The sequence below is a fragment of the Gymnodraco acuticeps genome, unplaced genomic scaffold (genome assembly GCF_902827175.1).
Source record: "Gymnodraco acuticeps unplaced genomic scaffold, fGymAcu1.1, whole genome shotgun sequence".
Lineage (NCBI taxonomy): Eukaryota > Metazoa > Chordata > Actinopteri > Perciformes > Bathydraconidae > Gymnodraco > Gymnodraco acuticeps.
In genome coordinates, this window is record NW_022990235.1 from 3,147,746 (window position 1) to 3,173,976 (window position 26,231).

The 26,231-nt window shown below is 40.3% G+C and overlaps 2 protein-coding genes across 14 annotated transcripts; one reads left to right on the top strand and one right to left on the bottom strand.

Annotated features, from left to right (window-relative positions):
- Positions 1 to 1,128: 1,128 nt before the first annotated feature.
- eif4enif1 (eukaryotic translation initiation factor 4E nuclear import factor 1) lies at positions 1,129 to 14,408 on the bottom strand. 12 transcript variants are annotated; one of them, XM_034219284.1, is made up of 20 exons: positions 14,070 to 14,408; positions 13,246 to 13,394; positions 13,087 to 13,160; positions 10,605 to 10,732; positions 9,964 to 10,238; positions 9,495 to 9,699; positions 9,236 to 9,399; positions 8,454 to 8,613; positions 7,563 to 7,739; positions 6,998 to 7,269; positions 6,345 to 6,429; positions 6,262 to 6,296; positions 5,089 to 5,275; positions 4,878 to 4,963; positions 4,377 to 4,510; positions 3,446 to 3,527; positions 3,188 to 3,311; positions 2,795 to 3,106; positions 2,547 to 2,711; positions 1,819 to 2,107 (listed from the first exon to the last, which is right to left on the bottom strand). In XM_034219284.1, the coding sequence occupies exons 2-20, from the start codon at positions 13,339 to 13,341 to the stop codon at positions 1,920 to 1,922; spliced, it is 2,949 nt and encodes a 982-aa protein (XP_034075175.1). In that variant the 5' UTR covers positions 13,342 to 13,394; positions 14,070 to 14,408; the 3' UTR covers positions 1,819 to 1,919. The 12 variants fall into 12 exon arrangements, with proteins under 12 accessions (XP_034075166.1, XP_034075175.1, XP_034075172.1 ...); XM_034219281.1 differs by having other exon boundaries at positions 6,336 to 6,429; XM_034219279.1 differs by having other exon boundaries at positions 6,330 to 6,429.
- Positions 14,409 to 15,229: 821 nt separating this feature from the next.
- sfi1 (SFI1 centrin binding protein) lies at positions 15,230 to 26,209 on the top strand. 2 transcript variants are annotated; one of them, XM_034219303.1, is made up of 31 exons: positions 15,230 to 15,717; positions 16,091 to 16,162; positions 16,514 to 16,624; positions 16,699 to 16,793; positions 17,234 to 17,351; positions 17,444 to 17,546; positions 17,642 to 17,798; positions 17,903 to 18,064; positions 18,188 to 18,258; positions 18,345 to 18,437; positions 18,533 to 18,630; positions 19,119 to 19,185; positions 19,359 to 19,489; positions 19,788 to 19,869; positions 19,966 to 20,144; positions 20,235 to 20,310; positions 20,652 to 20,747; positions 20,823 to 20,899; positions 21,175 to 21,277; positions 21,376 to 21,472; positions 22,039 to 22,199; positions 22,283 to 22,357; positions 22,498 to 22,572; positions 22,954 to 23,130; positions 23,938 to 24,143; positions 24,230 to 24,292; positions 24,409 to 24,640; positions 24,732 to 24,816; positions 24,949 to 25,081; positions 25,169 to 25,268; positions 25,918 to 26,209. In XM_034219303.1, the coding sequence occupies exons 1-31, from the start codon at positions 15,563 to 15,565 to the stop codon at positions 26,089 to 26,091; spliced, it is 3,624 nt and encodes a 1,207-aa protein (XP_034075194.1). In that variant the 5' UTR covers positions 15,230 to 15,562; the 3' UTR covers positions 26,092 to 26,209. The 2 variants fall into 2 exon arrangements, with proteins under 2 accessions (XP_034075194.1, XP_034075195.1); XM_034219304.1 differs by lacking the exons at positions 15,230 to 15,717; positions 16,699 to 16,793.
- Positions 26,210 to 26,231: the final 22 nt, after the last annotated feature.

The window sequence follows — 26,231 nt, forward strand, 5'->3', positions numbered from 1 at the left end:
TATATATATATATATATATATATATATATATATATATATATATATATATATATATATACACGTATGTGTCTATAACAAGATAGAGATTACACTTGGTCCATTCCCATCTAAGGAGGGGGTGGGCAGAATATTATAAACTTAACCCGAGGTGTGACACAGGCTAGAAAATAAGTGAATCAACACCTGTCAGTATCAACACATTCTGAACACAACTACCTTCACTGAGATATGCCTTATTGCAGCCCATTGTATTGAACTAGATTAAGGCTGCAACAACTAATTGTTTTCATTATCCATATTTAAAAAATATATAATTTAACCTATAGTAAAAAAGGTATTACCACCACAGGTGCACAGAGGCAAACATGACATTTCAAATATGCTGTTTTGCTTGGCCAAAAGTCCCAATACTGCAAAAAAAATTAAAGAGACTGAAATACACAAAAGTTGCCAATTATGTTACCAATTATGTTTTTTGTCCATTTATCAACTTACTGTTTCGGCTCAAGACTTGCCTGATCAAACAGGTTTTTGAAGGAGATGCCAATGGAAAACAGATCACGATCACAAATATGTTCATTTTTTAAGTAGACAATATTTCCCTTTGATATTACTGCACGGACATGCCCTTTTGACCCAAATGTGTTCCGATGATGTAGAATCTCAAACAAGCCAATACTGGCTTCCAAATACATTTTTCGCACTCTACATAAAACATTGCCAAACAACCAAGTAACTTACTTTGTTAAATGTCTTGAGCAGCTCAAGGATAAGTGCAGAGTACCTTTACATTCAAGCAATAAGTGGCTCATTTTGATATTAGAAAGCGAGCAAGACTACTTTTTTGTATTTCTCCTGTGCATTTGACCAGTCTATTTTCTACTGTCGAGCACGTCTAGTTTGTACAGTTTAGATTAACACAAAGTGGCCACTTTGTTATTAATGCAGCGGTAGTCTGATTTTGTACTAAAATACATTTTTACTAAACATGTTGTAACAAGCACAACAAGGGAAAGTCCCAATGTATGCGAGAGCTGTTATATATTGGATTGTACACGATACCTAACAAAGTGGCCACTGAGGGTACATATATCGGGAATTCAAAATCATTTAAAAGAAAAAAGCAAATTGTGTTTACTGAATTTATTTATTAATTCTATTTGTGCTTTTTATAACTTAATAGCACATAAACAAACTGAATCCCAACCACCCTCAAAAAATTGACAATGTGAGCAAATGCTGCTCCCCTCAGTGACAGGATGGATGGGAGAGGATACAGTTTAAACGGAAGAAAAAAAAAAAACACAAAGAAAGGCACAACCAGCGCTCGCTGCATCCCGCGGAGTTGTCTTGAAACGCTCCAGCCAGTCACATCTACAGAAAAGGGCCACTAGCCATGCCACAAAAGGGGAAGAGTATACACTGGAGTTACTCATCAATCCAACATGTTTCACTAGCAGTAGCCCTTCCTCAGTGCAGTTCAAGTTGGACAAGACAAAGGAATGCTACCAACTCTTGGGGACTCTATCCTGCAGTTCAACTGGAACCTGTGAGAGACAGTTTCACCTTCCCCATTTCAAGAAAAAAAAAAAAAAAAATCTATATACAGGGAGAATAAGGTTCTTTCCCATGGTCTGTACAATTGGGCCTATACATTATTTACCGCGCAAAGCCTAATACAAAAGAAAAATGTTCACTCAGTCGGCAAAGCAAATGGCCATCACTCGTCTTCCCTTTCCTGCAGATAAGCTTCTTCAAAAAGCAGTGACTTCAAGGTTGAAGACAAAGCATGGCATGGTTAGACTGTCATGGTCTGTGCACCGTCATTCAAATTAAAGTTCACATTTTTACGATAACGAGGAGGTGGAGACGGGCAAAAAGGAAAAAAAAGATCTTGCTATCCAGCAGTGTTTATTTTCTTATGGCCGGAACTCCAATTCATCTACGCTTATGACCTTGGCCGGCATGGAAGGGAGTGGCTGTTCCAGCATGTCTGACCCAAACCACTGGGCGAGGCCTGGAGGGGGAGGGCCTCCGTGCTGCTGGGGGCCATTTGTCCGGTGAGGGCCATGGCTCTGTGTCTGAGAGCCTGGGACACCATGATGCACTGCAGGATGAGACAAAAACATAGATTAGTAAGTAACCTAAAATAAAAGGTCCGGAAAAAAGTAAAGAATGTTCCAGGATATATATATAAATATAGGCTAGAATATATATATATATATAGGCTAGAATATATATATATATATAGGCTAGAATATATATATATATATATATATATATATATATATATATATATATATATATATATATATATATATATATATATATATATATATATATATATAGGCTAGAAATGGGATATATATATATATATATATATATATATATATATATATTTGTCCTGGAACACTCGTTACTTTTTCCCGGACCTTTTATTTTAGGTTACTCCTGTGGCAGTTTTCAGTGACTTATACCTATGAGGGGAGGTAAGGCTGCCACAAATACATGCCCACACTCAGTCGTAACAATTGACTTCCACTCACTTGGTCTCTGTTGCTGAAGCTGCATTGCTGCTAACTGCATCTGAGTATTGGTTCTGGGAGGTAGAAGGGGATGCCCTGTTGCACTTAGAGGGTACAGCTGTTGTCCAAGCAGGGCAGGAGGCAAGCCTTGGAGTTGGGCAAGGTCAATGTGTTGTGGGAATATACCTGGTGGGAACAAAAAGAGTCTTAACATCATTTTATTTACAATTAAGAATAAAGTACAGGGAAAAATACAAACCAACAATTACCTGCTTGAACAAGAGCAGGTCCAAGCTGCTGGGGCTGGATACCTTGTGCCAGCATCCTTTGAACCACGTTTGGGTGGAGCTGGGGAGGAGGGCGCGCCATCGGTACATGGGGGAGCAGCGGTACCGAATAAATAGGACGAGGGAAAGATGAGGGTCCTGGTGGAGCCATGCTGTGAGGATGGTGTCCAGCGGAGCCAGGCCTGAGACGATCCTGGTCCTTGCTTGGCATGTTATGCGAGCCCACCTTTGAATCCCCAGAATGGGAATTGTTCCTGTCCATCGCCTCCAGGTATAGATTTGGGGAGCTGCAGTCTGTAATCATAGAACCAATTATCAGCGTTAGTGTTGTAGAACTTTGACGCATGTTCAAATTAGGAAATGGTTTATTCGTACCTTCCAGAGAGTGTCCTGCCTGGTCCTCCTTGTTATCCGAACGACACGATTGTTCATCTCTGTTTTTCTCTTTTGTAGCGTACATTTTGCGGATCACAGATGTTGGTGTAAATGATGGAGACAGCTGTAGTAAGAAAAACAAAAATAAGTGAACAAAAACAATAATACTTGCAATGCCAAGAAGTGTAAAGGTTACAAAAAAACGGTTTGAAAAGTCCAACTTCCCAGGAGAGCTGGACAGATAAAGTGTGTGCTCACCATGCTGGTGACAGGGTTGCCTGGAGAGTTTCTTCCAGCAGGCTGAGGGCCTGGACCAGGGGAGCGAGTGACATGCTGCAGTCTGTGAAGGACAAGCACATCAGCAATAACATGAAATACACCAAGCTGTATTTGCGATTCATAACAGTTGCTGAAATTAACAAGCAAGACACTCGGCTCAATATGAATGAGTTCTTTATAGAGTATCAATATCACTGATTAGCTAAGGAGGCATTGTAAAGCTGAAGTCTGCTATTCCGGAGAAAGATTGTTCATGTCTGAAGTAAAACCCCTGTACTAGTCTCCAGTCAGTGTTCCTTCACGACATTAGCATCCATCCATCTTCTTCCGCTTATCCGTGGTCGGGTCGCGGGGGTAGCAGTTCCAGCAGAGAGCCCCAAACTTTCTTTTCCCTGGCTCCTTTCGACGCGAAGGAGGAGCGGCTCAACTCCGAGTCCCTCCCTGATGACCGAACTTCTCACCTTATCCCTAAGGGAGACACCAGCCACCCTGCGGAGAAAACCCATCTCGGCCGCTTGTGCCAGTTATTCCTCCTCAGCCACACTGCCTCATCTGAAGGCCTTTTCCTCGCTGGAAAGGTGTCGTGTGGCTCAGGGCTTCACCAACTTGTTGAAGCTTCATTTATGTTATTAATGAATGAGTGCAATAGTCCACCTTGTCCTTCATCGACTCCGCGAGCACTGCAACACTTATAAAACTGCCATATTATTAAAAATAAGTTTGTTTAAAATGAAACTCTAGCCTCAATCTATATTGGTTGCCATTTTGTCTTTAAAGAAACAAAAAAACATTTCCACTGTTGAAGAAACTAAAATCTCTTTGACGGAAACAAAGAAACTATATTCAGACCTTCATCATTTCACTTTAAATACATAGAATGCAAAATATATATATATTTTTTTAAACATACCTATTGCGAAATAATTTATCCTGTTGTTGCTTGTAGCCAGGATGGAAGGAGTGGTGGCCATGTAGAGCAAGGTCCTGTTGATAGGCCAGAGCTTCCAGATCCGCCTGATTCACCGGCATGGAGAGCGCCCTCATCTGGTCAAACGAATAAAACACTGCTGAAGGGATACTTTTCTTGAAAATGTTTGATTTTTATTATAGCAACAACAAAGAACAGAAGTTGCTGCTATGTGCAAGCTTTAGCTTGCCAGGTAAATGAAAGTCCAATGAAAATTGTTTCGGCATTAACTAGTCCATTAAACTTGAATCAGATTTCTATCATACAGAAAAAAACACCACAATAACTTCAGTAGGCGAACTTTACCACATCGTATGTGTGTATGTGGTCAAAAACTGTTTACGGAACTAGAGTCAACAATCAAACAGTGGTTCTTACTTTTGTATCATGAGCTCTAATTGGCTCTTTCAGTAACTATCAACCAATTTCCATTGTTAAAATTACCTGTTGCTGTACAGCAGATCCCGGACTGATAGACCTGTGTACATCAAAGTGTTCTGGCAGCATGGGCTGGTGACTAACAGAGAAGCCTTGGATTTGAGGGGAAAAAAAGAATCACTCTGCTGGTCTGACAGATATTATCTACTGGACCAACACATGTTGGATGGATTAAAGCCCATTGATAGAAAGAGGCTGCAACATGCAATGCACTTACCTCCTGAAGGATGCAGGTGACTGGTGTAGTATTCAGGTGAGGGGGCCCTCTGTGGAAAGAGAGGGGGTGATGGGCCTTTGTGCAGCAGGCCATGTAGAGGGGGCGGTGCAGTTGGGCCCTGAGAGTTTCCCAATAGATGTCCAAGTAGTATAGGGGAGTTACTACGAGGAGGCCCTCCCAGGAGCTCCTACAATATAAACACATTTCAAAATGTCACAATTCACTTTAATGTGATTAATCCAGCATTGAGCATCAACAGCCAAACTATGAGCTATACAAATGTAGGAAGGAATTTTCCCCCCGCCCCATTAAATATAACCTATATATTATGTGCCAACTTCCCCCAAGAGCTCAGGTGAAGGAACCCTTTTAGATACAGCACACACAAAGAGAACAAGTGCATTTATAGTTTCTTATTCATTCTCTTCTGACCATTACTGTATTCAGCAATAAGGTGGATTCATGCGTTTACATCATTTTTACAACAGTATTAATGAGTTTCTGTCTGACCGCTATAGGACTTTTTACACTTTTCTGTCAGCTGCTGACAAAGTTTTGAGAGTCTACAGAGCGCTTCACAAAATGTGGCAGCATCTAATGGCTAGTACACCTGCCGTCCTCAGTGCATATAGCCGTCTTCCCAGCAGGGAACATACAATCATTTCAACTGCACAACAATTGGACATCTTAGGCAGCCTGTAGTAAGGTTGGAAATTGGAAAATAGTCTCGAGGACCCAATACAAAAGTTTCAAATACAAAAACACTGGGAGCAGAATAATTGAGCCACAATTCATTGAGCAGCCGCTGTTGAAAAGGGCCACAACACGCAGCATTTCCCCCTGCATTCAAGTTGACTCTTGAATGCAGGTAGACTTCATCTACATGCATTCAAGTTGACTCTTGAATGCATGTAGACTTCATCTACATGCATTCAAGTTGACTCTTGAATGCATGTAGACTTCATCTACTGCAAAAACTATTTAGTTTGGGAACAGGAATAATAATCACAGGAAGAGGGACCTTAAATACAGCGTGTCCCTACTGAGACCAGATTGGACTGAATATAATTGCACCTGGCTCTGTTCTTGTATATAGTTACCTACTGGACATTGAGCACCTCTAGCAAACTAAACATTTAACAGCCCTGGCCTGAGGACAGTGAACATACACACCTGGAATATGTTCTTCTGCTGCTGCTGCTGCTGCTGCTGCTGCTGCTGCTGCTGCTGCTGCTGCTGCTGCTGCTGCTGCTGCTGCTGCTGCTGCTGCTGCTGCTGCTGCTGCTGCTGCTGCACTTGAGCTTCAGACAGTGTAATCACAGCTGGGTCTGAATGTTGCTGCTTTACACAGGGGAGAAACAATTAGTGGCACGTGCAATGCAAGCCAAAACAACAGTTTCCCTGCAAAAATCCATCCCAGAAAGAGCTCGTGGTGGACATTTAGAAGTGTCAAAACACAAATTGGAATAGAGGCCTTCAGGTATCAACTGATCAAATGTGGAACTGTATCAATTACAGAATTTGGTGAAACCCTTTCAACTGCAAACCCACTGCGATGGATTTGTACACAAGAGTTGTAATCCAAATGTCCCTCAGCCAAGTCGGATCTGCCTTCGGATACCCAATATTTTCATCTTTGCACAATGACACAGCTGACACTTCTTGTCCCAGTATAAAGACAAAACTAGATTAGAGATAAAGGAAACCTCCAGCTTGTATACATCACTCAAACAAAGGATATGTAAACAAATGTATGCCCATCACTCTGTAGATTGTCAGTTTATTTGTTATAAATGTGACCTATCCAAGTTGAGCTGGAAAAGCTTGCATGCAGCTTCAGACAGATTTGTCTGTTACGAATCCAGGGAAAGCCTGTGTTAAGATAAAACCATATCAATAAAATACTTACGTTGTTTGTGTTGGTTTTGGGGTGAGTTGGCAGAGTTCCACTTGCCTTCATGCTGCTGACCAGATTATTAAAGGCTGACATGTCCGTGTCACGTGAGCGGGGCCGGACGCTGGGGGCCCCTGTCAAAGCCTCCTCTAGATGCTGCGCCATGAAGGGCGTGCCGTTTCCTCTCTGCGGAGGCGGCACCTTTCGCACCTGGGGTTCTGAGCTCAGCTTCATCCCCTTCATCCCTCCCTCCACTTCCTCCAGAGAGAGCACCGCTCCACAGTTAGCTGGGGACAGATATATAGCATTTCACTTTCAAGAGAAGTGACAGTGTCTTGGCCAGCCTTGCAATCCACAATATTCAAAGTGATTGTCTTCTTAGTCCAGTTTTCAGCTAAACAGCTGCAAAGACTTTTTTTTTTTATTCATCCAAGTGTTTACAATTGTGTACCATATTAGCCACGTATTCAATACTACCCAACTATACATGAACAAGATGTCTAGTGCACATTATAGTTCTAGCTAAATTGTGTGAGGGTATAACTCTACTGTGAACATGTTTAAGTTAAGTTTCACTCACTGCTTTCCCGTAGTCGCGCCTTGTTCACAGACAGGGTGGAAAGAAGAGGCTTCAGGTCTATTTTGGCCTTGTGCAGCAGCTCCAGGATGTCCACCTTCTCCTTGCACTCCGATGATTGAATAGGTGTGAAGTATGAGACGGGGCCTTGGCTAGAGGACGGGCCACGTGGCTCCAGCCCTTCAGAGGAGCAAATAGTCCAAACATTCAGTACATTTGACACAGAAACAGGGTTTGGGGCATGAACATTACGTCCACAAAGCCAGTAATCACATAGAACTGGAGTTTGGTGTCCACACAATAAGATTTGAAAGGGCATTTAGTTTGACCCCCTGGTGATTGAGACTATGAACAGTGAGTAAGTTACTGCATTATTTGAAAATTAAAATGTTTCAGAAACACAAGTAGAGTAGCAAGCAGCATTACTGCCCCCTGAAATGTAACTAGGGTTACCAGGGTCTCTGATGTTAATGTTTTCATAACTTGCATGTCAAAACACAGTTTCAACTAGGGCTGCTCGATTATGGCAAAAATCATAATCTCGATTATTTGGGTCAATAATTGATATCACGATTATTAAAAACAATTATCCATTTACTTTGAAAACATCCATTTATTGAAAAGAAAAAAATGGAACAGTATGTTTTTAACAGTTGATTACCCTGAACTTTAAGTATAATTCAACTGAAAAACAAAAAGTAAAATAAAAAATATATAATCGTTTTATTTCGATTATGTTGTTTTCATAATCGATGCAAGCCAAAATCGTAATTGCGATTAAAATATGATTAATTGAGCAGCCCTAGTTTCAACCAATAGCCATTTTGAGCTACACAGTGAGATGGAATCGACATAATGAGATTTAGCTTCTTTGGCAAAAATCGAATCATTTACCTGCAAGTTTTTCCAGCTCCTCGTGGGGAGTGGACCTCAGGCTGCTGGACCGGCTGCCTGAAGGACTCAGGTTGCTGGAGAACCACTGACTGAAGCGGCTAGCCGATACAGGTCCATCCCCCAAAACATCCTCGATCATCTGCAAGACAGAAAAAGGCGCCTGTGAAACAGAGTGAGAAACACAAATAACTGAAGGCCGAACGGTACAAGGACAGAGCTGGCACTTACGTTTGGGCGTTTTTCCATCGATTTAGCACAAAATGTGCCAGAAGATAGAAGACTTTCAAAACACTGCTGTTTGGCCTTGTGTTGATTTAATGCCACGAATCCTTTCTTATTTAGATTCTATACTGGCTCATTTGCAGGTCTAATGTAGCTATCATGATGGGCATACATTTGGATTGATGATACCTTTTAAACCCCCATGCAATAGTTTGCCGACTAAAATATTTAGAAAAGTTAACCCTTAAGTGACATAACCCACCACCACAGATCAGGTTTAGTGAGTTGAAGCCGGTGCAGCAGAGGTAATGCTGTGCTCACAAGAATCTGCACAATACTTCGATTACTTATTTTAAAATTATAGAAGACCGTATGATAAGATCATGTAATTTGTGAGGTCAGATTTGTGTGGGGGTAGCTTGAAAACCTCTACTGTTAAAGTTCAACTTACTGGAAGACTACAACAGGATACAGGAGTTATAAATGCCATCCCATCTGTGATGTTCACACACTGAATATAAAATCACCCAACATTCCACACAGTGCACCCCAGTACTTACAGAGGCCAATCCTGGCATGGTCTTCTCCAGATTGAAGAACTCATTGAAGTCAAAGTCTCCAGTGGTCTGCTCAGGCAGGACATCAGGGTGGGGAACCTCCTGATCGGCAGTAGGACGCAATCCTGAATCTTGCTCTTCTGACTGTCCACCGTTACATTCCACAGCTGTACAACAAAAATCAAAATCTTAAATATCCATCTGAAGTATGCTAGTTATCCAAATAGTACCATGCAATTAAATAACTTCTGAAAACTCATGCCTTCTCTGATGGACTCTGCCCGCTTTCTTGATCGCTTGGACTTATTGCGCCTATCATCCTCAAGGATTTTGTCGTCAAATCCAATGAGCTCAATTGTCTCCGACTGGCTGGTGGGACCAGCTGAAAACCACTCGGGCTCCTCCTCTGCATAAGAGTCATTCCTTCTCCTTTCACTGAACACACGTTTGTCCCCAAAATCCCTCTGCTAAGGATGAGACAAGAGAAACATAATGACTGTTAAACTCCCACAAGCTTGTTATAGGGACGTCTGCTGAAATAAACTTTTTGCATGAACCAAGCACACTCATGAAGCAGGACTGTTGAGTTCCTCTTAAGTAGAGAGCACATTTTGAAATGTGAATTTATCTTGAAATATCTATGAGCAATCGTACTTACATTAGCATTTATAAGAAATGCTAATCTCAATCAACTGGGAACAAATGTTTGTCTAAAAGCAAAGAACACCAACCCGGAATCTTTTATCTTTGAAGTCTCTCTCTCGTTCCCTCTCTTTCTCTACCCGGGCTTCTCTCTCAAATGCGCGTGCAGCAATTATGCGGCCGCTGCCGATCCTGCGTGCTCCTCCTAGACGGAGACTCTCATTCTCCTTATTTTCCAGGGGGCTGATTGGGCGACGGACATGGGGTGCAAGTGCAGCGTTGCCTTGACATCCACCTCCAAAGCTGCGCCGCTGTGGGCTCAGTATGACATCCAGATCATCCTCCTTTAACCGCTCACGAGGATCTGAAAACAGGGCAGCAAAATGGCTCGGCTTTAGATGATGTACTCGTTTAACACTCCGTCACATAACCAACAATCCAAAGTCAGCCTACATAAAATACTTTCTCAAGAGAAATTGTTCATTTAATTCCTGCCTCTATTATATTGTCTTCTTATTCAAATATGTGTTAAAGTATCATTCGAGGCTGCTGAATGATTAGGAGGTCTGAAAATAACAGTAACAGAAACTTTTCTTGATAATTGTACTGCTTCATAACATATCAGTAGATCACTTCTGACAAACTTCCTCTAATGGAAAGTAGTATCATTTTATGCACCATGTTTGGTTTTGAACCTTAATCGTCAAGTTTCTAGCTCTCTGTAATTTACCTGGGATTCTTCGTTTCAAAGGAACTCTGTCATCCACATAGTCCTTCTTAAAACCTTCCACTGGAGAGCTACGCCCTGACGTGGGATACAGGGAGGCATGCCACTTCTCAGGATCCCAGACACCTTCACTGTACCAAAAGACCATTTCAAAAAACAAAGTTCAAAACAAAACAGTTAACGCTGCATTTCTTGTGTTCTGTATCATTCTATTGAAGGCAGTTCTGATATGCATTTGACTTAAGTGTTAATATTAATCATGTGTTAAACACTCATTCAAAAAATAAGGTCTTTGCAGAAAGGACAATCATTTCAGTAGAAAACACAAATCGGGTGATGATTAGGTGTTAGACAAGACTACAAGTACTTCTCAGATTGCCACATAAGCAGAGCTTTGCTTGGCATTTCAAACTGCTAGACTTGGAAGGTCAGAATATTGAATTTTATCAGCAGATGTCCTGAAAATCTGCTCCATATCTGAAAGCTACGCAATGCTTTCTTTAAATACAAAATTGTGAAAGACAGCATTTGTTAAGTGATGTTTTTATCTTAAACAGCTTTTAGAGCACATAAAACTACATTAATACAAGTGATATGCAGACCAAAGACTTGCTTTGTGTGTGACATTATTTTTAAAGAAATCCCAACAGCTAACATCAGAACACATCTTTGTCTAACTACTTGTAGCACTGCGTGGTCAATATTTTCAGAAGTTAATGAAACTAAAACAGCTGGTCCCGACGGTATTCATTTTTTTGTGTATTAATTATTTCGGACGTGTGTAAGAAACCTAACAGCTTTACCTCATAAAACCATTGATTACAAGTTAATTGAATAAGACAAATGTTGCTCCTATACCCTTTACACACTTCTAAAGGCATATACAACTAGACAAATCTTTACTTGCATATACATAATTTGATCTCCATGCTGAGACGTAGTGAACCTCAAGCATGTGAGAACATGGGCTATTTTCCCCAGAAAAGCAACATAAATCTTGTAATGGAATCTGTTAGTTTTTAATAATCAAACTTGTCCCAGAATTACAAATGATTTGTCCATCAATATGGCTTTCCAGCACACTCAGGCCAAGAAAAGATACTGATGTTGTACATTCTGAATGAATGCTGTAGGGCAGGGGTAGCCAACACGGTGCCCGCGGTCACTCAGTCGCCCGCAGGGGCAACGTGAGGCGCCCTCCGGGCACGTTCTAAAAATAGCTCGCCAAGAAAATCCAAAATGTAGAAAATACACAAAACAAAAAAGGGAATGTAATTAAAAGAATCTACCCCATGCATAAACGAAACCTAAATCATAGTGAACTCTATCTACAACTCTATATCTATCTAACACCCCTCCTCCCCCCACCCCCACAATGAATATCGACCTATCACGTTCTTGCTTGATTTGCGGGACCAGGTTGCAGTCGGGAAGAAAAGCAATGTGGCACCTCCCCGCTGATTTCCCTTCTGGCAGAATCTACACAACACATCAGCCCCATTGAACAGCCTATCATGCCAGCCTATACAGCACATGAGGGCCAGAGTTTTACTCTGTGTGTTGTAACTTGCATATATATATGTATTCCACTTGACGCACACACACGGCGTAAACTCCACTGGGGACATGTCCCCAGCACTTTTCGAAATCCCGTTTGTGTTCCCCCACTTTACAAATATGTTTATAATTTTTTTTTAACGCAAGCCGTCATCGCCACGGAGAAGCACTCAGAGAGAGAGAGATAATTCCAATGTGTACAATAGGACAGTACAGAAAACTGTTTAAAAGGGGAGTGATTAGTAAAAATATGCATAAATAAAAAGAAAGAACACTAACTAGGTAACACAAGATATGAATAAACAAGTTTAAATGATTTGTTATTGGTTGTGATATTCTAAAGATGTTTGGGTTAGTGAAAAGTATACAGCTCCCTTTCATATGAGTGTTGAGAGCTGTATCCATAAATTCCTTTTGTGCTCAAAGTGCACCAGATTGATGCATTTCACTTCAACATTTAAAAAATAAAATCTTCCCGGGAGTGCATGCCCCCGGACCCCCCTAGAGGAGGTGAAGCCCACCCCCAAATAAAGCAGGTTAAAATAATTAAATTGCATACATGTTCTTTTAGTAAACACTGAAAACGGGTCCCACAGACCCAAACAGCACACAAAGGTTAAAGGTCAGCATATCATAATGTTAAAATGTGCTAAATATATACACTGCAAAATGCAAAAAAAAGTAGCCCCCGACTTGTTTTATTTTTTGAAAGTAGCCCTCATCCTCAAAAAGGTTGGTGACCCCTGCTGTAGGGTTTGTATTCTAATCAGCTCACCACATACCTATTTAAGTCATTTACTGTAAAAACTAAACACGCTATGATATACTATTGATGCAAATCGAGGCAGCCTCATTTTACATAATTAGCCAAACAACACGGTGTGGATTTTTTTATGATATGGAATGCATCCAGAAAATACATTCTTACCTGTCATATTTATCAGAGAGACAGTCTGGCCGTTCATTGGATACTGGCAGTTCTTTTATTTCCAAAAGCTCCTCCTGTATAATAATTAATATTGGTTTATTTGTGTTAGGAAAAATTCTGCATGGTTATTTTGTTGTCATTTTAGTCATGTCTCATCACCTTGGAGTATCTGAAAGGAGTCGTGGCTGCTGACTGTTCAACTTTATCCACGGCAACATCTCCATTCTTCTGTTCTAAGCCAGCATCGCTCTCCATGACTGATTTCAGACACAGAACAAACTTTCTCCAGACCAACAATGACTCTGTTCCTGTTGGAAACACATGCAACGTTTCTAGGTTAATACAATTGCTCCACTAGCTCTTTTGTTGTGTTAGTGTGTGTTAGATTAAAGTCTTTAAAAACGTAAATTGATATTTCAATACAAGCAGTCTTTAAATAACGCACCAGAACGTCTCATTTAAATCAACGTTTTGCTGCGGAAAAAAAGAGCCGATATTTTTTTACTTTTTGCATGGAAAGACGAAAACAAAGAGGATAAGTTAATGCCTCAAACGTGAACAAAAAGCAAACAATTATACACAAATGATTAATACACTTATACAACGTCGAGCTAACTTAAACTGGGACGCTGTATACTAATTAGGAAGTTAATTGACAACAGCCAGAGACCGGTGACAAGAGAAGTGACACGTCAATTAAAATAATATACCTAGCCTTAGCGTTAATTGCCAGCAAAGTTAATATCCGGGCTGTGAATAAAACCGTTAGAGATACATCTCCGGCTAGAAAAATTACAGACAGTTATTGTTAATTCTGCTGAATTAATATTTTGTTTACCGTTCAAGGGAAATATGAGCTAACAATTAGCTACAACATTGGAAAGCTAAGCTAGCGTCCCACACAGTTAACTCTATACATCAATGTAAACTGTGTACAATCGACTGGCTTGCAAACATATTGATAACAAACACAGTCAACTCACTCAGTTCAAATGATGCGTTGAATACAGGCTGATAACGGTCGAGCAGCTGCAGTTCACGGTTAGTTAGTTAGCTAGCTAGCTAACCTAGCACCTCCAGCTAGCTAGCTAACTAGCTGGGAAATGGGGATAAAGCCCACCCAGCGAGTACCAAATACGAAGCCGGCCGAGTTGTTTCAGTTATTTCAGTAAAAGCACACTTAACTGGGGTAACTAAACAAAACAGGTCAAAATAACAAATTAATTTACACTGTGTAATCTCAAAGTATTGTCTGCTCTATCTATGTTTTCTAAGTCGTAGCACCAATTTTCCTCTGATCACCGCTTTAAGAAGGTCCTCGGAAAGATTACATTGTGTCCTTCGCGCCTGTGTATAATTGTATATGCTGTGGTGTGCATTGGCCTTGTTGTATTTTAATATTAACACTGTGATATATAAATTGTATGTTACGAGTAAGATAATTGTGTTAGTCTTGATAAAAATTGGTAAAATAAGTCGGATTTGCTTTGAAGGAGTACAACTCACACTAAATGTAAGGACATTAAAAAGGCATTGTTTTGGGCAGCCTCTCATTGTTTGCCTGATTTGTTACTCAGTAATATCCGTCTGCGGTGATTCTTTGTGAAAAAAAATTCCGTCTGCTCTGGAAATATACACAGTCATTACCTGTTTGCTGAGGCAACATAGTTGCACATTTATCTTGAATTTACTGTCTGTCATTTTGTGTTTTGTTTTTGAGAAATGGGTTGTTTTTTAAGCTAGGTTCAACAACAACAACACAAATAAATACTGCACGTTCTAATCGTTCTAATCAACCACATTTAAGTGTTTGAAAATGTTTGAAAATGTTTACATTGTTATATATTAATTTGTAGGTAGGGTAGGGTAGGGTAAGTAGGGTCTCACCTGAAAATATATTGAACCATATGATATGCCAACAGAGAAAAGACAAACAAAAATGTTTTAAAAAGCTTTACATTCAATTTAATAGACATTACAATTTGTTTTAAATATTTGTATTTCCATGTAGTCTAGATATGCATCTGTTTCATACTTCTTTTAATTTGTGCTTTCTATAACTCAAATAAATGTGTAGTTGTGATAACCCGCCCTTGCGAGCTGTCCAGGACTGACATTACGAGTGGACCTTACTATGGAAGGACCCCGGGGGCAGCGACAATATAGATATCTTGTAATTAAAATAGTATTGTTTATAGAATAAGTTCATATAGCCACTGCCTTGTATTCAGAAGGAAATATTATTAAACAGTGTGAAAACACACATTTAACGACCACCAAGTGAACTCAGCGCAGTGTACAACTGTTGCCGTTGACGACCCACACGCCACACCCCCTGTCATGTGACAAGGAAAAACAAATGCGCGGCAGTTACCTAAATAATAATCACTCCGCAATGTGTTAGTATTCCAAAAAAAAATTCAGATGTGATGTCGGGTTTCTTTCGTTCTGTAAGCCACAGGTCTGAGTGAATATCATGCAGAGTTCCGTTGGCAGAAAGCGAGATACGAGCAGCCGTGTTAGCTCTGGTGCTGAAAGAAAACAAGTCCGCAAAGTTCATACCAGAAAGATACCATACAGAGTGGGATACAGCTGGAACAAAGGCGGAAGACTCAAAGAGCTGAGAATAAGGTGCAATTTACTTTATTACCACTTCTATTCAATTACATATTGTTCCAGAGGAATGTTTGTTAGTCCATGACAGAAACCTACAGCTATGTTTTGATGGACTGTACACGTGTTCACTTATTTACATTTTAAATACATATATTTAGGACCAGCTACTCACTGTTTTAACTTTATCGTAATTTCTAATTTCTTTGTTTGGTTTGTGATCTTACCTAACTTTGTTGTATTGTCACTGCTACAACTACATTTCTCAATCAATAAATGTTTATATAATCTTATATAACAACATATACAAATTGAAACATACATAGACAGTACATTTAATTATGATCCATTCCTTATTTTATAATGAACAATTATTTTTCATGTATTGCAGGCACTTGGCAAGGAAGTTTCTAAGGATATGGATGCAGAACACCTTTGGCCGAATTCTTCCTCATAAAGCCAAGTAACATTCATTTTGAAAACTAGTGTCATTAAAATAAGAAATAATTGTATTGTTTAACAATAGGAGCACAGTCTGTTTCCCACTTTATTTTCATTCTTAATACTGTGAACCTGTGTATATCGGCCTATATGTTTGTACATTAATGCTGGGCTATTTTCTTTCCAAACAGTTAGATTGTGCATTATTTTTAGTTTAAATTGTCATTTTAAATATCTATAATGTAACGTTTTGCCATTCCATAAGTTGTAAAAAACTACTTTGCAACTAACCAGATTCTTATTTTGATATCAAATGTCCTTTCTGACTCTGAGTTCTCTAATCCAAGTTAATATTCTTTATGACACGCTGCAGGTCCCACTGTGACAGCGTGGTTTTGCGACGGGCCTTTGAGGGATGGAGAGACGAGTGGTGGACCTCCAGGAGGGAGTGGAGTCTTTCAGTGCGGGCTGAGTGTCACTACAGGTACAGGTACACTGTCTGCTGATCACAGATATAGATTGTAGTTTTGTCTTCTAATCATGCCATTTTTGTTTCAGGTATTATCTGTATAACCTGGTATTCCATAGCTGGCGAAGGTTTTTGTCGCTGCAGAGGGAAAAGAAAAGCAAAGTCCAAAAAGCTCAATCTTTTGGTATGCACATAAAATGAAAGGATTTCTAAAAGTAGGCCTCTCACGATAATTACTTTATTGGACTTATGGCAGCAGTATATGATCATGACCTCAATCTTTTGTTATATACACAGTCCTGCTGTGGGAACATTTTCGGTTTAAAAAAAATGGGAGGGATACCATATGTCTAACTAATATTTCACTTGAATGGAAGTTAATTGTTTGTTAAGGAATGAATGTTTCTCTAAACCCAAATGGGCCAAATGTAAACTATGTATTTATCTGCAAATGTTGTTAACAGAGAGTCCTTTTAATAACATTTTTGTGTTATGCGATTTATCTTCTATTTCTTTAGGATAAAAAAATCCCTAATACCATGCAGCAAAATTACTTATCATGACAGATTTATGTTTTGTAAGATATCAGAAGCAGCTGTTTATCATTATGATTTCCTTAACTAGCTGACCGGCAGCAGATGAGTCTGGTCTGGGAACGATGGAAGGTTTTCGTAGAAACGAGACGACAGAAGAGAAAGATGCTTGAATCGGCCGTTGAGCGGAACAGACTCGCAAGCCTGCAGTAAGATCATTTGATTTACAAACCTGACTCAGACTTGTAATGCTTTGTGGATTATTGATTGTAATGCTTTTGTGTGTCTTTCACCTCTTCAGTTCAGCGTGGAGCTTGTGGCAGGCTCTGCTGCGGCGATATCAGGACCTTCACACTTTAGAGGATCAAGCTCTGAAACAGAGGGCACTAACTTTACAGAGCAGGGTAAAGGCATCCATGAATCACATACTCTCAACATTTTGACGAGGCTGGTCTCCTTCTTTTGTGTTTCATGTGGCAATGTGCCTTTTTTGTTATAGACTTGGCTTCAGTGGAAAGACATGCACAGAGCTGCTTGTTGCCAGAAAGAGAAAGAATCCAAAGCGGCACTTCACTTCATCCTCAGACTGAAAAGAAAAACACTAGCTCGTTGGAAAAGTGATGTGTTGTGTCTCCAAACCAAGAAAACATCACAAGGTCTTTCTTCATTTCACAATAACCACAAGCACATTCAATCGATATGTCTCATGTTCACATTTTTCTTTTTTAAACGTGATAACTACATTGTCTTTTTGTTTTAGCTTTGGCTCAGCGTGCCTTTGATCTCCGCCTGATGATGACATGTTGGTGTGAATGGAGCAGTGCGTTGGATCGTAAACGGAATGAGGAGGGACGTTTGCAAACCGCAGAGCATTTGGCCATACGGAGCACCCAGCGAAGAACATTGAAGCGCTGGAGAGCTTGTATCCTAGTCCAAACCTAAAATAAACATACCTTTCATTTTCATCCAGCTACTGCATTATGAGTAGACTAGTAAGTGTTTATGATTCTCAGTAAAGTAGTTTGATACTTGAGCCTGTCAGCAGATGTGTCGTTGTGTAGAGAAGAGGCTGAAAGACACAGGACTGCAAGTCAACATCATCATCATCAGCTACTGGTAAGAAAAAGAGTAAATTAAGCAACTGCATGTGAATAGAGTGTGCAATCATTCATTGTGTTGTTCATCGTGCGCTCTTTTTGCAGCGCGCTGGATTGCAGGGCCTTTCTGTTAACATCATCAGGAACAGAACACACCGTCTGAACAACAACATGGCGGTCCAACATTGCCATCAAACTGTAACTAATAAACAAACAATCATCCCTACAACAACAGTGTCAATGCCAAACATTAACTAACGTTTGCAAAGATGTAATGCTTCTGTTTTTCCTAGATGACATGTAGGTATTGGAATCTGTGGCGGGACCATCAGGAGGAGGCTGAAGACAAGAGTTTTCAACCACTAACAAAAATGGCGTTGACTAAATACAGGTGCTTTACATATGAGTGGAACATTACATTACATTACATTACATTTAGCTGACGCTTTTATCCAAAGCGACTTACAATAAGTACATTCGACCAGGAAGACACAACCTTGAAGAAAACAGAATCATATAAGTACATCAGGTTTCATAGAGCCAAACATTTCAAGTGCTACTCAACTGGCTTTAGGTAAGCCAGTCCTTTATTAGTATATAAGTGCTTTAGCAGTTCTTGTTAATAGTTATATCGCTCGAAGTGGAGTGGAAAGAGATGAGTTTTCAGTCTGCGCCGGAAGATGTGCAGGCTTTCTGCTGTCCTGATTTCAATGGGGAGCTCATTCCACCATTTTGGAGCCAGGATAGCAAACCCACGTGTTTTTGCATATATGAAATGCTTTGTAGTTGTTGCTTCCGAGCTTCAAACATGTTGCTTATTTGATGTAAAGATTTTTCCTGTTGCATGATTGGTGTATGCATTTGGACTTCTCTCTACAGCACGTCCCTGTTGAGCAGCTGTTTACAACGCTGGAGAGAGAAACTTGCCAAACTGCAACGCATGCAGGTATTTGTTTGGGATCCAATAACAGAATAGAGAAAACGAAACCTAATGTGAAAACGTATAAATCAGTTCAAACTGTAGGAAACAATAGGTGAGAATATGGGTTGTATCTGTGTGATGCTATCTCTTAAAACACAGTTGAATTGCCAACTCAAACGCACCATGCTTTTCTGCAGGTATTGGAGCACCGTGCAGACATTTGGTTTGCTGAACGCATGTTGCCTCACTGTTTCAACTCGTGGGTTGAGTTTACTCTGCAGAGAAGACTCCATAAACAGAGGAAACACAAGGCAGAAGTCTATAATCGGTGAGTTACCAACCCCATGACTTTTGGGCTGCTAATAACACATATTTTAATTATAAAAAAATCCGATGATTATCTTTTGTTTTAGTCATTAGTTCTATAAAATGTAAAAAATAGAGAAATATTTATATATATATATATTTATATTCGTAAGTCTTTGGTCCAAAACCAACAGGTATTCCGTTTAATATAAATAGGATTTTTAGCAAAATAATTCTGTGGAGTGACTATAATTTAATCAGCTAGTCATTTCCAAACCAGCAACAAACTAACTGTGTGTCGTCTCTTCCTGTGTTTTCAGGCAGCGTCAGTACTCGTTGGTGTTTTACACCTGGTGGGGGGAATCGGAGAAACACAAAGGGCAGATGCTTTCTGAGCGTTTGGTATGTCGGCTGTAAAGAGAAACACAAACTGCTGCATGTCGTTAATGAGGAGGGCTGCTCTGTATCCCATACTGACTGTGAACTTGCTGTTGTCAGGCTATCCTACACGAGGAGCGCTGCCTCCTGCAGAGAGCCTGGAGTCGCTGGAAGCTGCGGACAGAGCAGCAAATGGACGAAGAGCAGAAATGGAAAGCTTCAGAGCTTCTCTACAGACACAGACTTCTTGACAAGACCATGAAACAGCTGAAGGACAACAGCACTGAGATGCAAGACAGGTGAAAGGATACAGAAGTTTGAGTAGAGTGATGTAACCTGCCGATCTGTTGGCTAACACTTACTGCTGAACACGTTTGTTTGCATGTCAGGAGAAATCGTGAGCAGCAGGCTTATCGTCGGGGTGACATGCGCTGCTTGAGATGGGCTGTGGAAAATTGGAAAAAGGTGGTTATTGTTCACATCTGTTCACACAATATCTGAGGCGTCTGTTGTTTTGGCTTCAAGGTGTAAAGAGGGACAAACCTGTTTAGGTCTGGAAACTTGTAGACTTGAAACCATTCTCTTTTTTGTTTGTCAAATGACCTACACATGCAGCTCATTTGAAAGCTCATCACTGGACTGTAACACAGCTCACATGGGTTTATAATCCAATTTTTGTATTTATTGAAATACAAATGGTGTGTATGTGTAGAAAATGACTAATAACAACAAGTCCAACTATATCGAGATACTCAGTTAAACAGCTCAAAGAAAATAATGAAATAATCACTTGTGTGTTCGGTCAGTATGTTCAGAGCCAGAGAGAGAAGAAAAGCAGACTGAAGCAGATGCAGCAAATCTATGAAGTTAAACTTTTGAACCGCACGTTTGTGGCCTGGAAGGTACGTCAGCATTTGTTATCGCAGGATTTCTTAAGATGAGGAGTAATACATATAAGGCTGATGCTGCATTCACAGAAGCACCACCTGCAGATGTCTCAGACCTATCGACAAGCAGAGGGACTTCACAGACAACAAAAACGGAACTTTCTCAGGTAACAAACACAAAATGTTGTTTATATTCTCTATGACTACCCCCTCTTTGTCAATTAGTTGACTAGCTAATTGTATGGTCTTAGTCCCCTAAACTGCTTTCATGTTACATTTCTTTTTTTTGGTACAGAAAATCAATTTGACATGTGCAAGTCGATTAAGAATTAGAAAGACACCCCCTGACATTCTCTTACATCTGCATGTGCTCCCGTTTACTTTTTCCTTCCATATGACCCGTGTCACCTTTCTCTTCTCTGTCTCAATGCTGTCTCTCCAGGACAGCCCTGTGTGTTTGGAGGGAGAACGCCGTGCTGCTGACAGAGGTCAGGCTCCAGGAGCAACGAGCACAAAATCACTTCCAGCATTTTCTTCTACTTAAGGTTGTTCAGCAGTCCATTTCCCTCATATCCCTAAATATCATAGTTTTACATTTGTGGGAGACTTTGCTCATCGCTGTCTTTTCACTAAATCTTCTAAGGTGTTTCTGGCGTGGAGGGAGGCAGCAGCATGTTCAGTGTCCAAGCGCCACCAGCAGGGGGAAGCAGTCGACAAGGCTCAGAGGTCCATCAATCAAGGTAACATCAAAACTCCATATGCTGTTTGTTTCAGGTCATTTTAACATTTATTTTCTGTTAGCAGATCATGTTTTATGTTAATGTCCCTTCAGCTCCCTGAATGTTACTGTTTAATAAGATTATTGGTCGTAATGTATATTTCTTACACCTACAGCTTGACAGTTGGAAAGTGTTAGTTTTAAGTGATTTGATTTGCTCTTACTTTTTTGTCCGAAAGCTGAAAAATAATACACAACACAAGGTTACATTTAAGAGAGACTCTCACACAAGGAAACTCAAATCATAAAGACCCCTAAAACAGTGTATTACAAATGAAACTTGAAGGTTTAAACATGTAATACAAAATGTCTTTATTTTCTCTAAATAATTCAATTCTTCATTAATTTCTTTCTTGTATCCAAAACCAAATGCCAGTCAAAGTCATCGACTTGTGTCCATTGTATCACTGCTGTCATAGCATTACACCTCAGATTTGACATTAAGATATTGTGTCAAAAATATTGTTAAGATTAGGCACGTGTTGCTAAATTGTTCTAGACTTTTAGCTTGATGTTTTCTGTGTGTAGTGCGGCTGCTGCGGTCTTTCAGACACTGGAGGACGCAGACCAGGGAGGCTCGGAGAGAGAGGCGATGCATGGAAAGAGCCAGGAGGTACCATGAATCCAAACTCCTTTCTAAAGCACTGAAAGTCTGGAATGAGCATCACAATCAACATCATAAAAATAAGGTTGTTACTTTATTATCCCTCAACTGTTATATAAAGCCAATCTGTTTTGTCGGGCTTTTAAAAAAAATGTGATTACCTCATAGGTAATGAGAAGACAGGGAATCTTCCTGCTGAGGTTGAAGATGTATCAGACGTACTTTGAGCAGTGGAGAATAAAGGTTTGTCTCTTTTTAACACCTAAACATTTAAGCTTCTTTATCGCTGCTACACATGGAGATAAAACAAATGTACAATATATGTTGTTTGATTTAGTTCAGTTTAAACTGGCATTGAATCTGGTTTCCTTCCCACTAAACAGCTGCAGCACAGACGGAGAGAAGCGAAGCAGACGGAGCGAGCGCTCTGGCACTGGTCCCTTTCTCTTCAGGCCAAGGTAACACTTGCCTATGCAACCTTTTCTACCTTTGAAAAATAAACCGTTGGTCCTCATGGTTAGGGCTGCTCGACTATGGCAAAAATCATAATCTCGATTATTTGGGTCAATAATTGATATCACGATTATTAAAAACGATTATCCATTTACTTTAAAAACATCAATTTATTGAAAAACAAAATGTGAACTGTATGTTTTTAACAGTTGATTACCCTGAACTTTAAGTATAATTCAACTGAAATAAAAAATAAATAAAATCGTTTTATTTCGATTATGTTGTTTTCATAATCGTTGCAAGCCAAAATCGTAATTGCGATTAAAATATGATTAATTGAGCAGCCCTACTCATGGTCTTGATGTTGTTTTGTGAACTTGCTATAGGTGTTGTACGGGTGGAGGCAGACGGTGACAGAGCAGCGCAGAAAACAAGAGCAGGCGGTCAGAGCTGCAGAGGTGTACAGAGACCAGCTGCTGAGGGAGGGCGTGACATGTATCCTCACATACGCTGCTCACATGAACAACCTCACAACGAGCCTAACACAGCACAGCCAAGAGCAGGTGGGAGTTCATTTTGTGTTATTTCAGATATTACATTGAGTATCATTACAAATAACTTGTTTTTTTATTACTGCACATATTTTATTCCAATTCCATTTCAATGTAAATACCGCAGTATTTTACTATATTTTTTAATGTTATTATAGTTTTCTTAAATGTCACCTATTATGCAAAATCCACTTTGTCATGTCTTTTATACATAAACATGTGTCCCCTCTGTGGAAAGAGATTCTGAAAGTTTCAGGAAAAAAGATTCGCTCTCTTTTTGTCCTGATCTTTTTATATAAAAACTTGTCTGAAAATGAGCTGATCAGATTTTGGCCACTTTATGATGTCATAACGGTGTTTTGGCTTGTGTCACCATTAGCCAATAACAAGCCAACCAAGGTAACCCCCCCCCCCACCTTATCACCTGAATCTCCTCCTAGAGCACCATTGTGTTATTTTTAACCAAATCTCTCTCAGAGGGGCGTGGGGGGTAGCTCCTTATTTTCATCTAAAGTAACAGACACAGAATCAGCACTTTTGAAACAGGGCTGAAACAGAGGGATCATGGGATGCTGCAATGATCTGTTTGGTATTTTTTTGTTTTGTTATAACACTTCAGACCTATCTGAGACCTATAATATATCGATGAAAAACAGTATAATAGGGCACCTTTAAAATAGTTTTCTATCTGTGTTTTTAATTGTTGTTTTACTTTTATGTGTGCACCACGACAGCTAGTCAAATTCCTCGTACGTGTCAACCTACCTGGTAATAAACCCGTTTCTGATTCTGATCATCATGTCTGCCTGCGTCCTGCAGCGGTCCCGCCACCTCCAGAGAGTGGTGAGGCGTTGTGCGATGCGGTGGAAGCAGCGGGCGCTGTGTACACCCCGAAGAGAGCAAGAGGTCAAAGATCAACCACCGAAGAAGAGTGTTAGCTTCTGTTTGACTACATCTGGACTGAAGAGGGTTTCCCCGTCTCACTCAGAGGGGCAGGAAGCTGAAGATGGAGGGCGTAGCGAGCTGTGAGTCTGACTCCCTCTCAGGCCGGGGACCTGTGTTCCTCAGTGAGCCTCGGTCTGACAGATTGTTTCTTTATCTTTGCACTCAGCCGCGGGCATCGACGTCAGCCACGACGCTGCAAGGAACTGTTTGAGTCTACAATAACAATAAAGTACATTTTCAATATAATCAATACACCATTCATTTTTTTTAAACTAAGCATTTATTTCAAATGAGAATAAACTCAGCAGGAAGCCCTAACAGAAGCTTTTTGTCTTTTTTTCCTAGCACCCAAAGGAAGATGGCCGTCACCAAAGCTCCAAACCCCTCACTTCTCAGCCTTCCTGCACCAGAAGGCCATCAAACTGCGTTGTCTTGCCTCCATCCTCCTCCCGTCTCTTTTCCCTCCACACATCAGAGCACCATCATATCTAATGTGTCACCCTGTGAACACCGAACCCAAAATAAAGACGTTCTTCTACCCCCCTCTGCCTTCATGACTACTGGGGCCGAAGAAACGGTAATAATCACCTGTTCGATTTCACCAGATATCAGCAATGTGATAAAAGCTACATTTAATAACTTGACTTGGGCTTCTTTTTTTTCAAAAGTTGGGGAAGAGTAACTGCTCAGGTTTTGGAGATGCTTCACTTCATCAGTTTGTTCCTCCGTTTGAACACTCGTCAGCTCATTCAGGTATGTTACCTGCACTTTTCTTCACCTGCATGTGTTATTGTACAAATTGACTTTAAAACATGATGCCTGTCCAGCTTGGATTACTCAGAACATCACAAATGACAAGATTTGTATTTGTTTTGCTTTATCAAGACGTATGTCAGAGAGCAACCGGTGGAGGATCTTTAGAAGATGCAGCGACAGATTCAGCTTCCGCTCTCACTGAAGAGCTGCTCGGCATCCAGCTGGACATGATGACATACCAACGGGACAGGAAACAGCTCCGGTACAAATTCTGTGGTATCCATTTGTTCTCACGTTCTTGAACACAGCCCTCCGTTAACATAATGTTTGATTGTGTGTTTGAACTCAGGGCATGGCAAAAACTGAAAGAAGTATTACAGAGTTGGGTGCAGACCAGTGGAGCGGGTGAACAAATGGAAAGAATTGCAGTTTGTGAAGAGTTGAAGGAGGTAAGAAGTGAAGAGAATTCTGTCATTGTATTTATATTAAATCAAAACGTAACGTTTCAGCACTCACATCATGGTAAACTGGTAAGTTAGTATTAACACTTGAGTGAAGATACTGTATTGATGATTGATGTACTGATTTAGGTGCAACAACTTGAATCTCCAGAAAGAGAACATTAATAAAGTGTGTCTTCATTTTGTTCAAACATTTATTTTTTACTACATTATTATCTCATGGTTATTACGGTTCTTTCAGCATGATTTATAACATGTTTATGTAAAGTGTTAGACCACTTATAACTACAACCAACTGAGTAACAAATACTTAACAGTAGATTAGAGAAATACATGTTGTATCCAAACAAAGGAGATGAGCCTCAATGGATGCAGCTCTATTGTAGTAATTGTAATAGTACATGTTTCTTATATTAAGGAAAGAGACAGGGCTCGGTCCTGATCTTAAAACAAGTTATTTAAAGGTAACTTTCTGACACTGGTGGCTTAGGTTTGGCATGCATTCTTTGGAGGTCTCGTTTAAATGATAAGTGATGGGCTGTGAACAATTCTGCAAACAGAGGCCACATGAGGGGAAGCAGTATAAAACTCAAAGTAATTTGACATGTATCACAGTCAATGTTTTTAATGTTAACAGTTGGAGGAACGCATTGACAGGCTGTCCGCTGAACTGGCAAAGCGTAAACCCTCGATGCGGCTGCATGCGGAGAGGATCCGCCATTTACAGACCGCCCTCCAGGACTCAGGAGTTTCTTTCCTCCGTCGGAGAGCAGACGAGACGGACACCGATCCCTCTGTGTTTACAACATGAAGAAATAGAGCTTCACACTCACAACGGATTCAACCTGCTGATTGTCGTTCATCTGCCTGGATCACATCTCTTAAAACAACACTAAGACTCACCTCAGAATTGAATGAGAGAACAGCTCACCGGCCGATACATATTTTGGA

Bases quoted from the DNA above. Each gene is read 5' to 3' on its own strand.
- eif4enif1 (XM_034219275.1), bottom strand. From the start codon at position 13,341: ATGGAGAGCGATGCTGGCTTAGAACAGAAGAATGGAGATGTTGCCGTG. The intron at 10,239-10,604 runs GTAAATTACAGA...CCCTGTTTTCAG, and splicing joins TTTGAAACGAAGAATCCCAG to ATCCTCGTGAGCGGTTAAAG. The intron at 6,430-6,997 runs GTAAGTATTTTA...CCCTGTGTAAAG, and splicing joins CCAAAACCAACACAAACAAC to CAGCAACATTCAGACCCAGC.
- sfi1 (XM_034219303.1), top strand. From the start codon at position 15,563: ATGCAGAGTTCCGTTGGCAGAAAGCGAGATACGAGCAGCCGTGTTAGC. The intron at 18,065-18,187 runs GTATCCTAGTCC...GCCTGTCAGCAG, and splicing joins ATTGAAGCGCTGGAGAGCTT to ATGTGTCGTTGTGTAGAGAA. The intron at 19,186-19,358 runs GTATTTGTTTGG...GCTTTTCTGCAG, and splicing joins CCAAACTGCAACGCATGCAG to GTATTGGAGCACCGTGCAGA.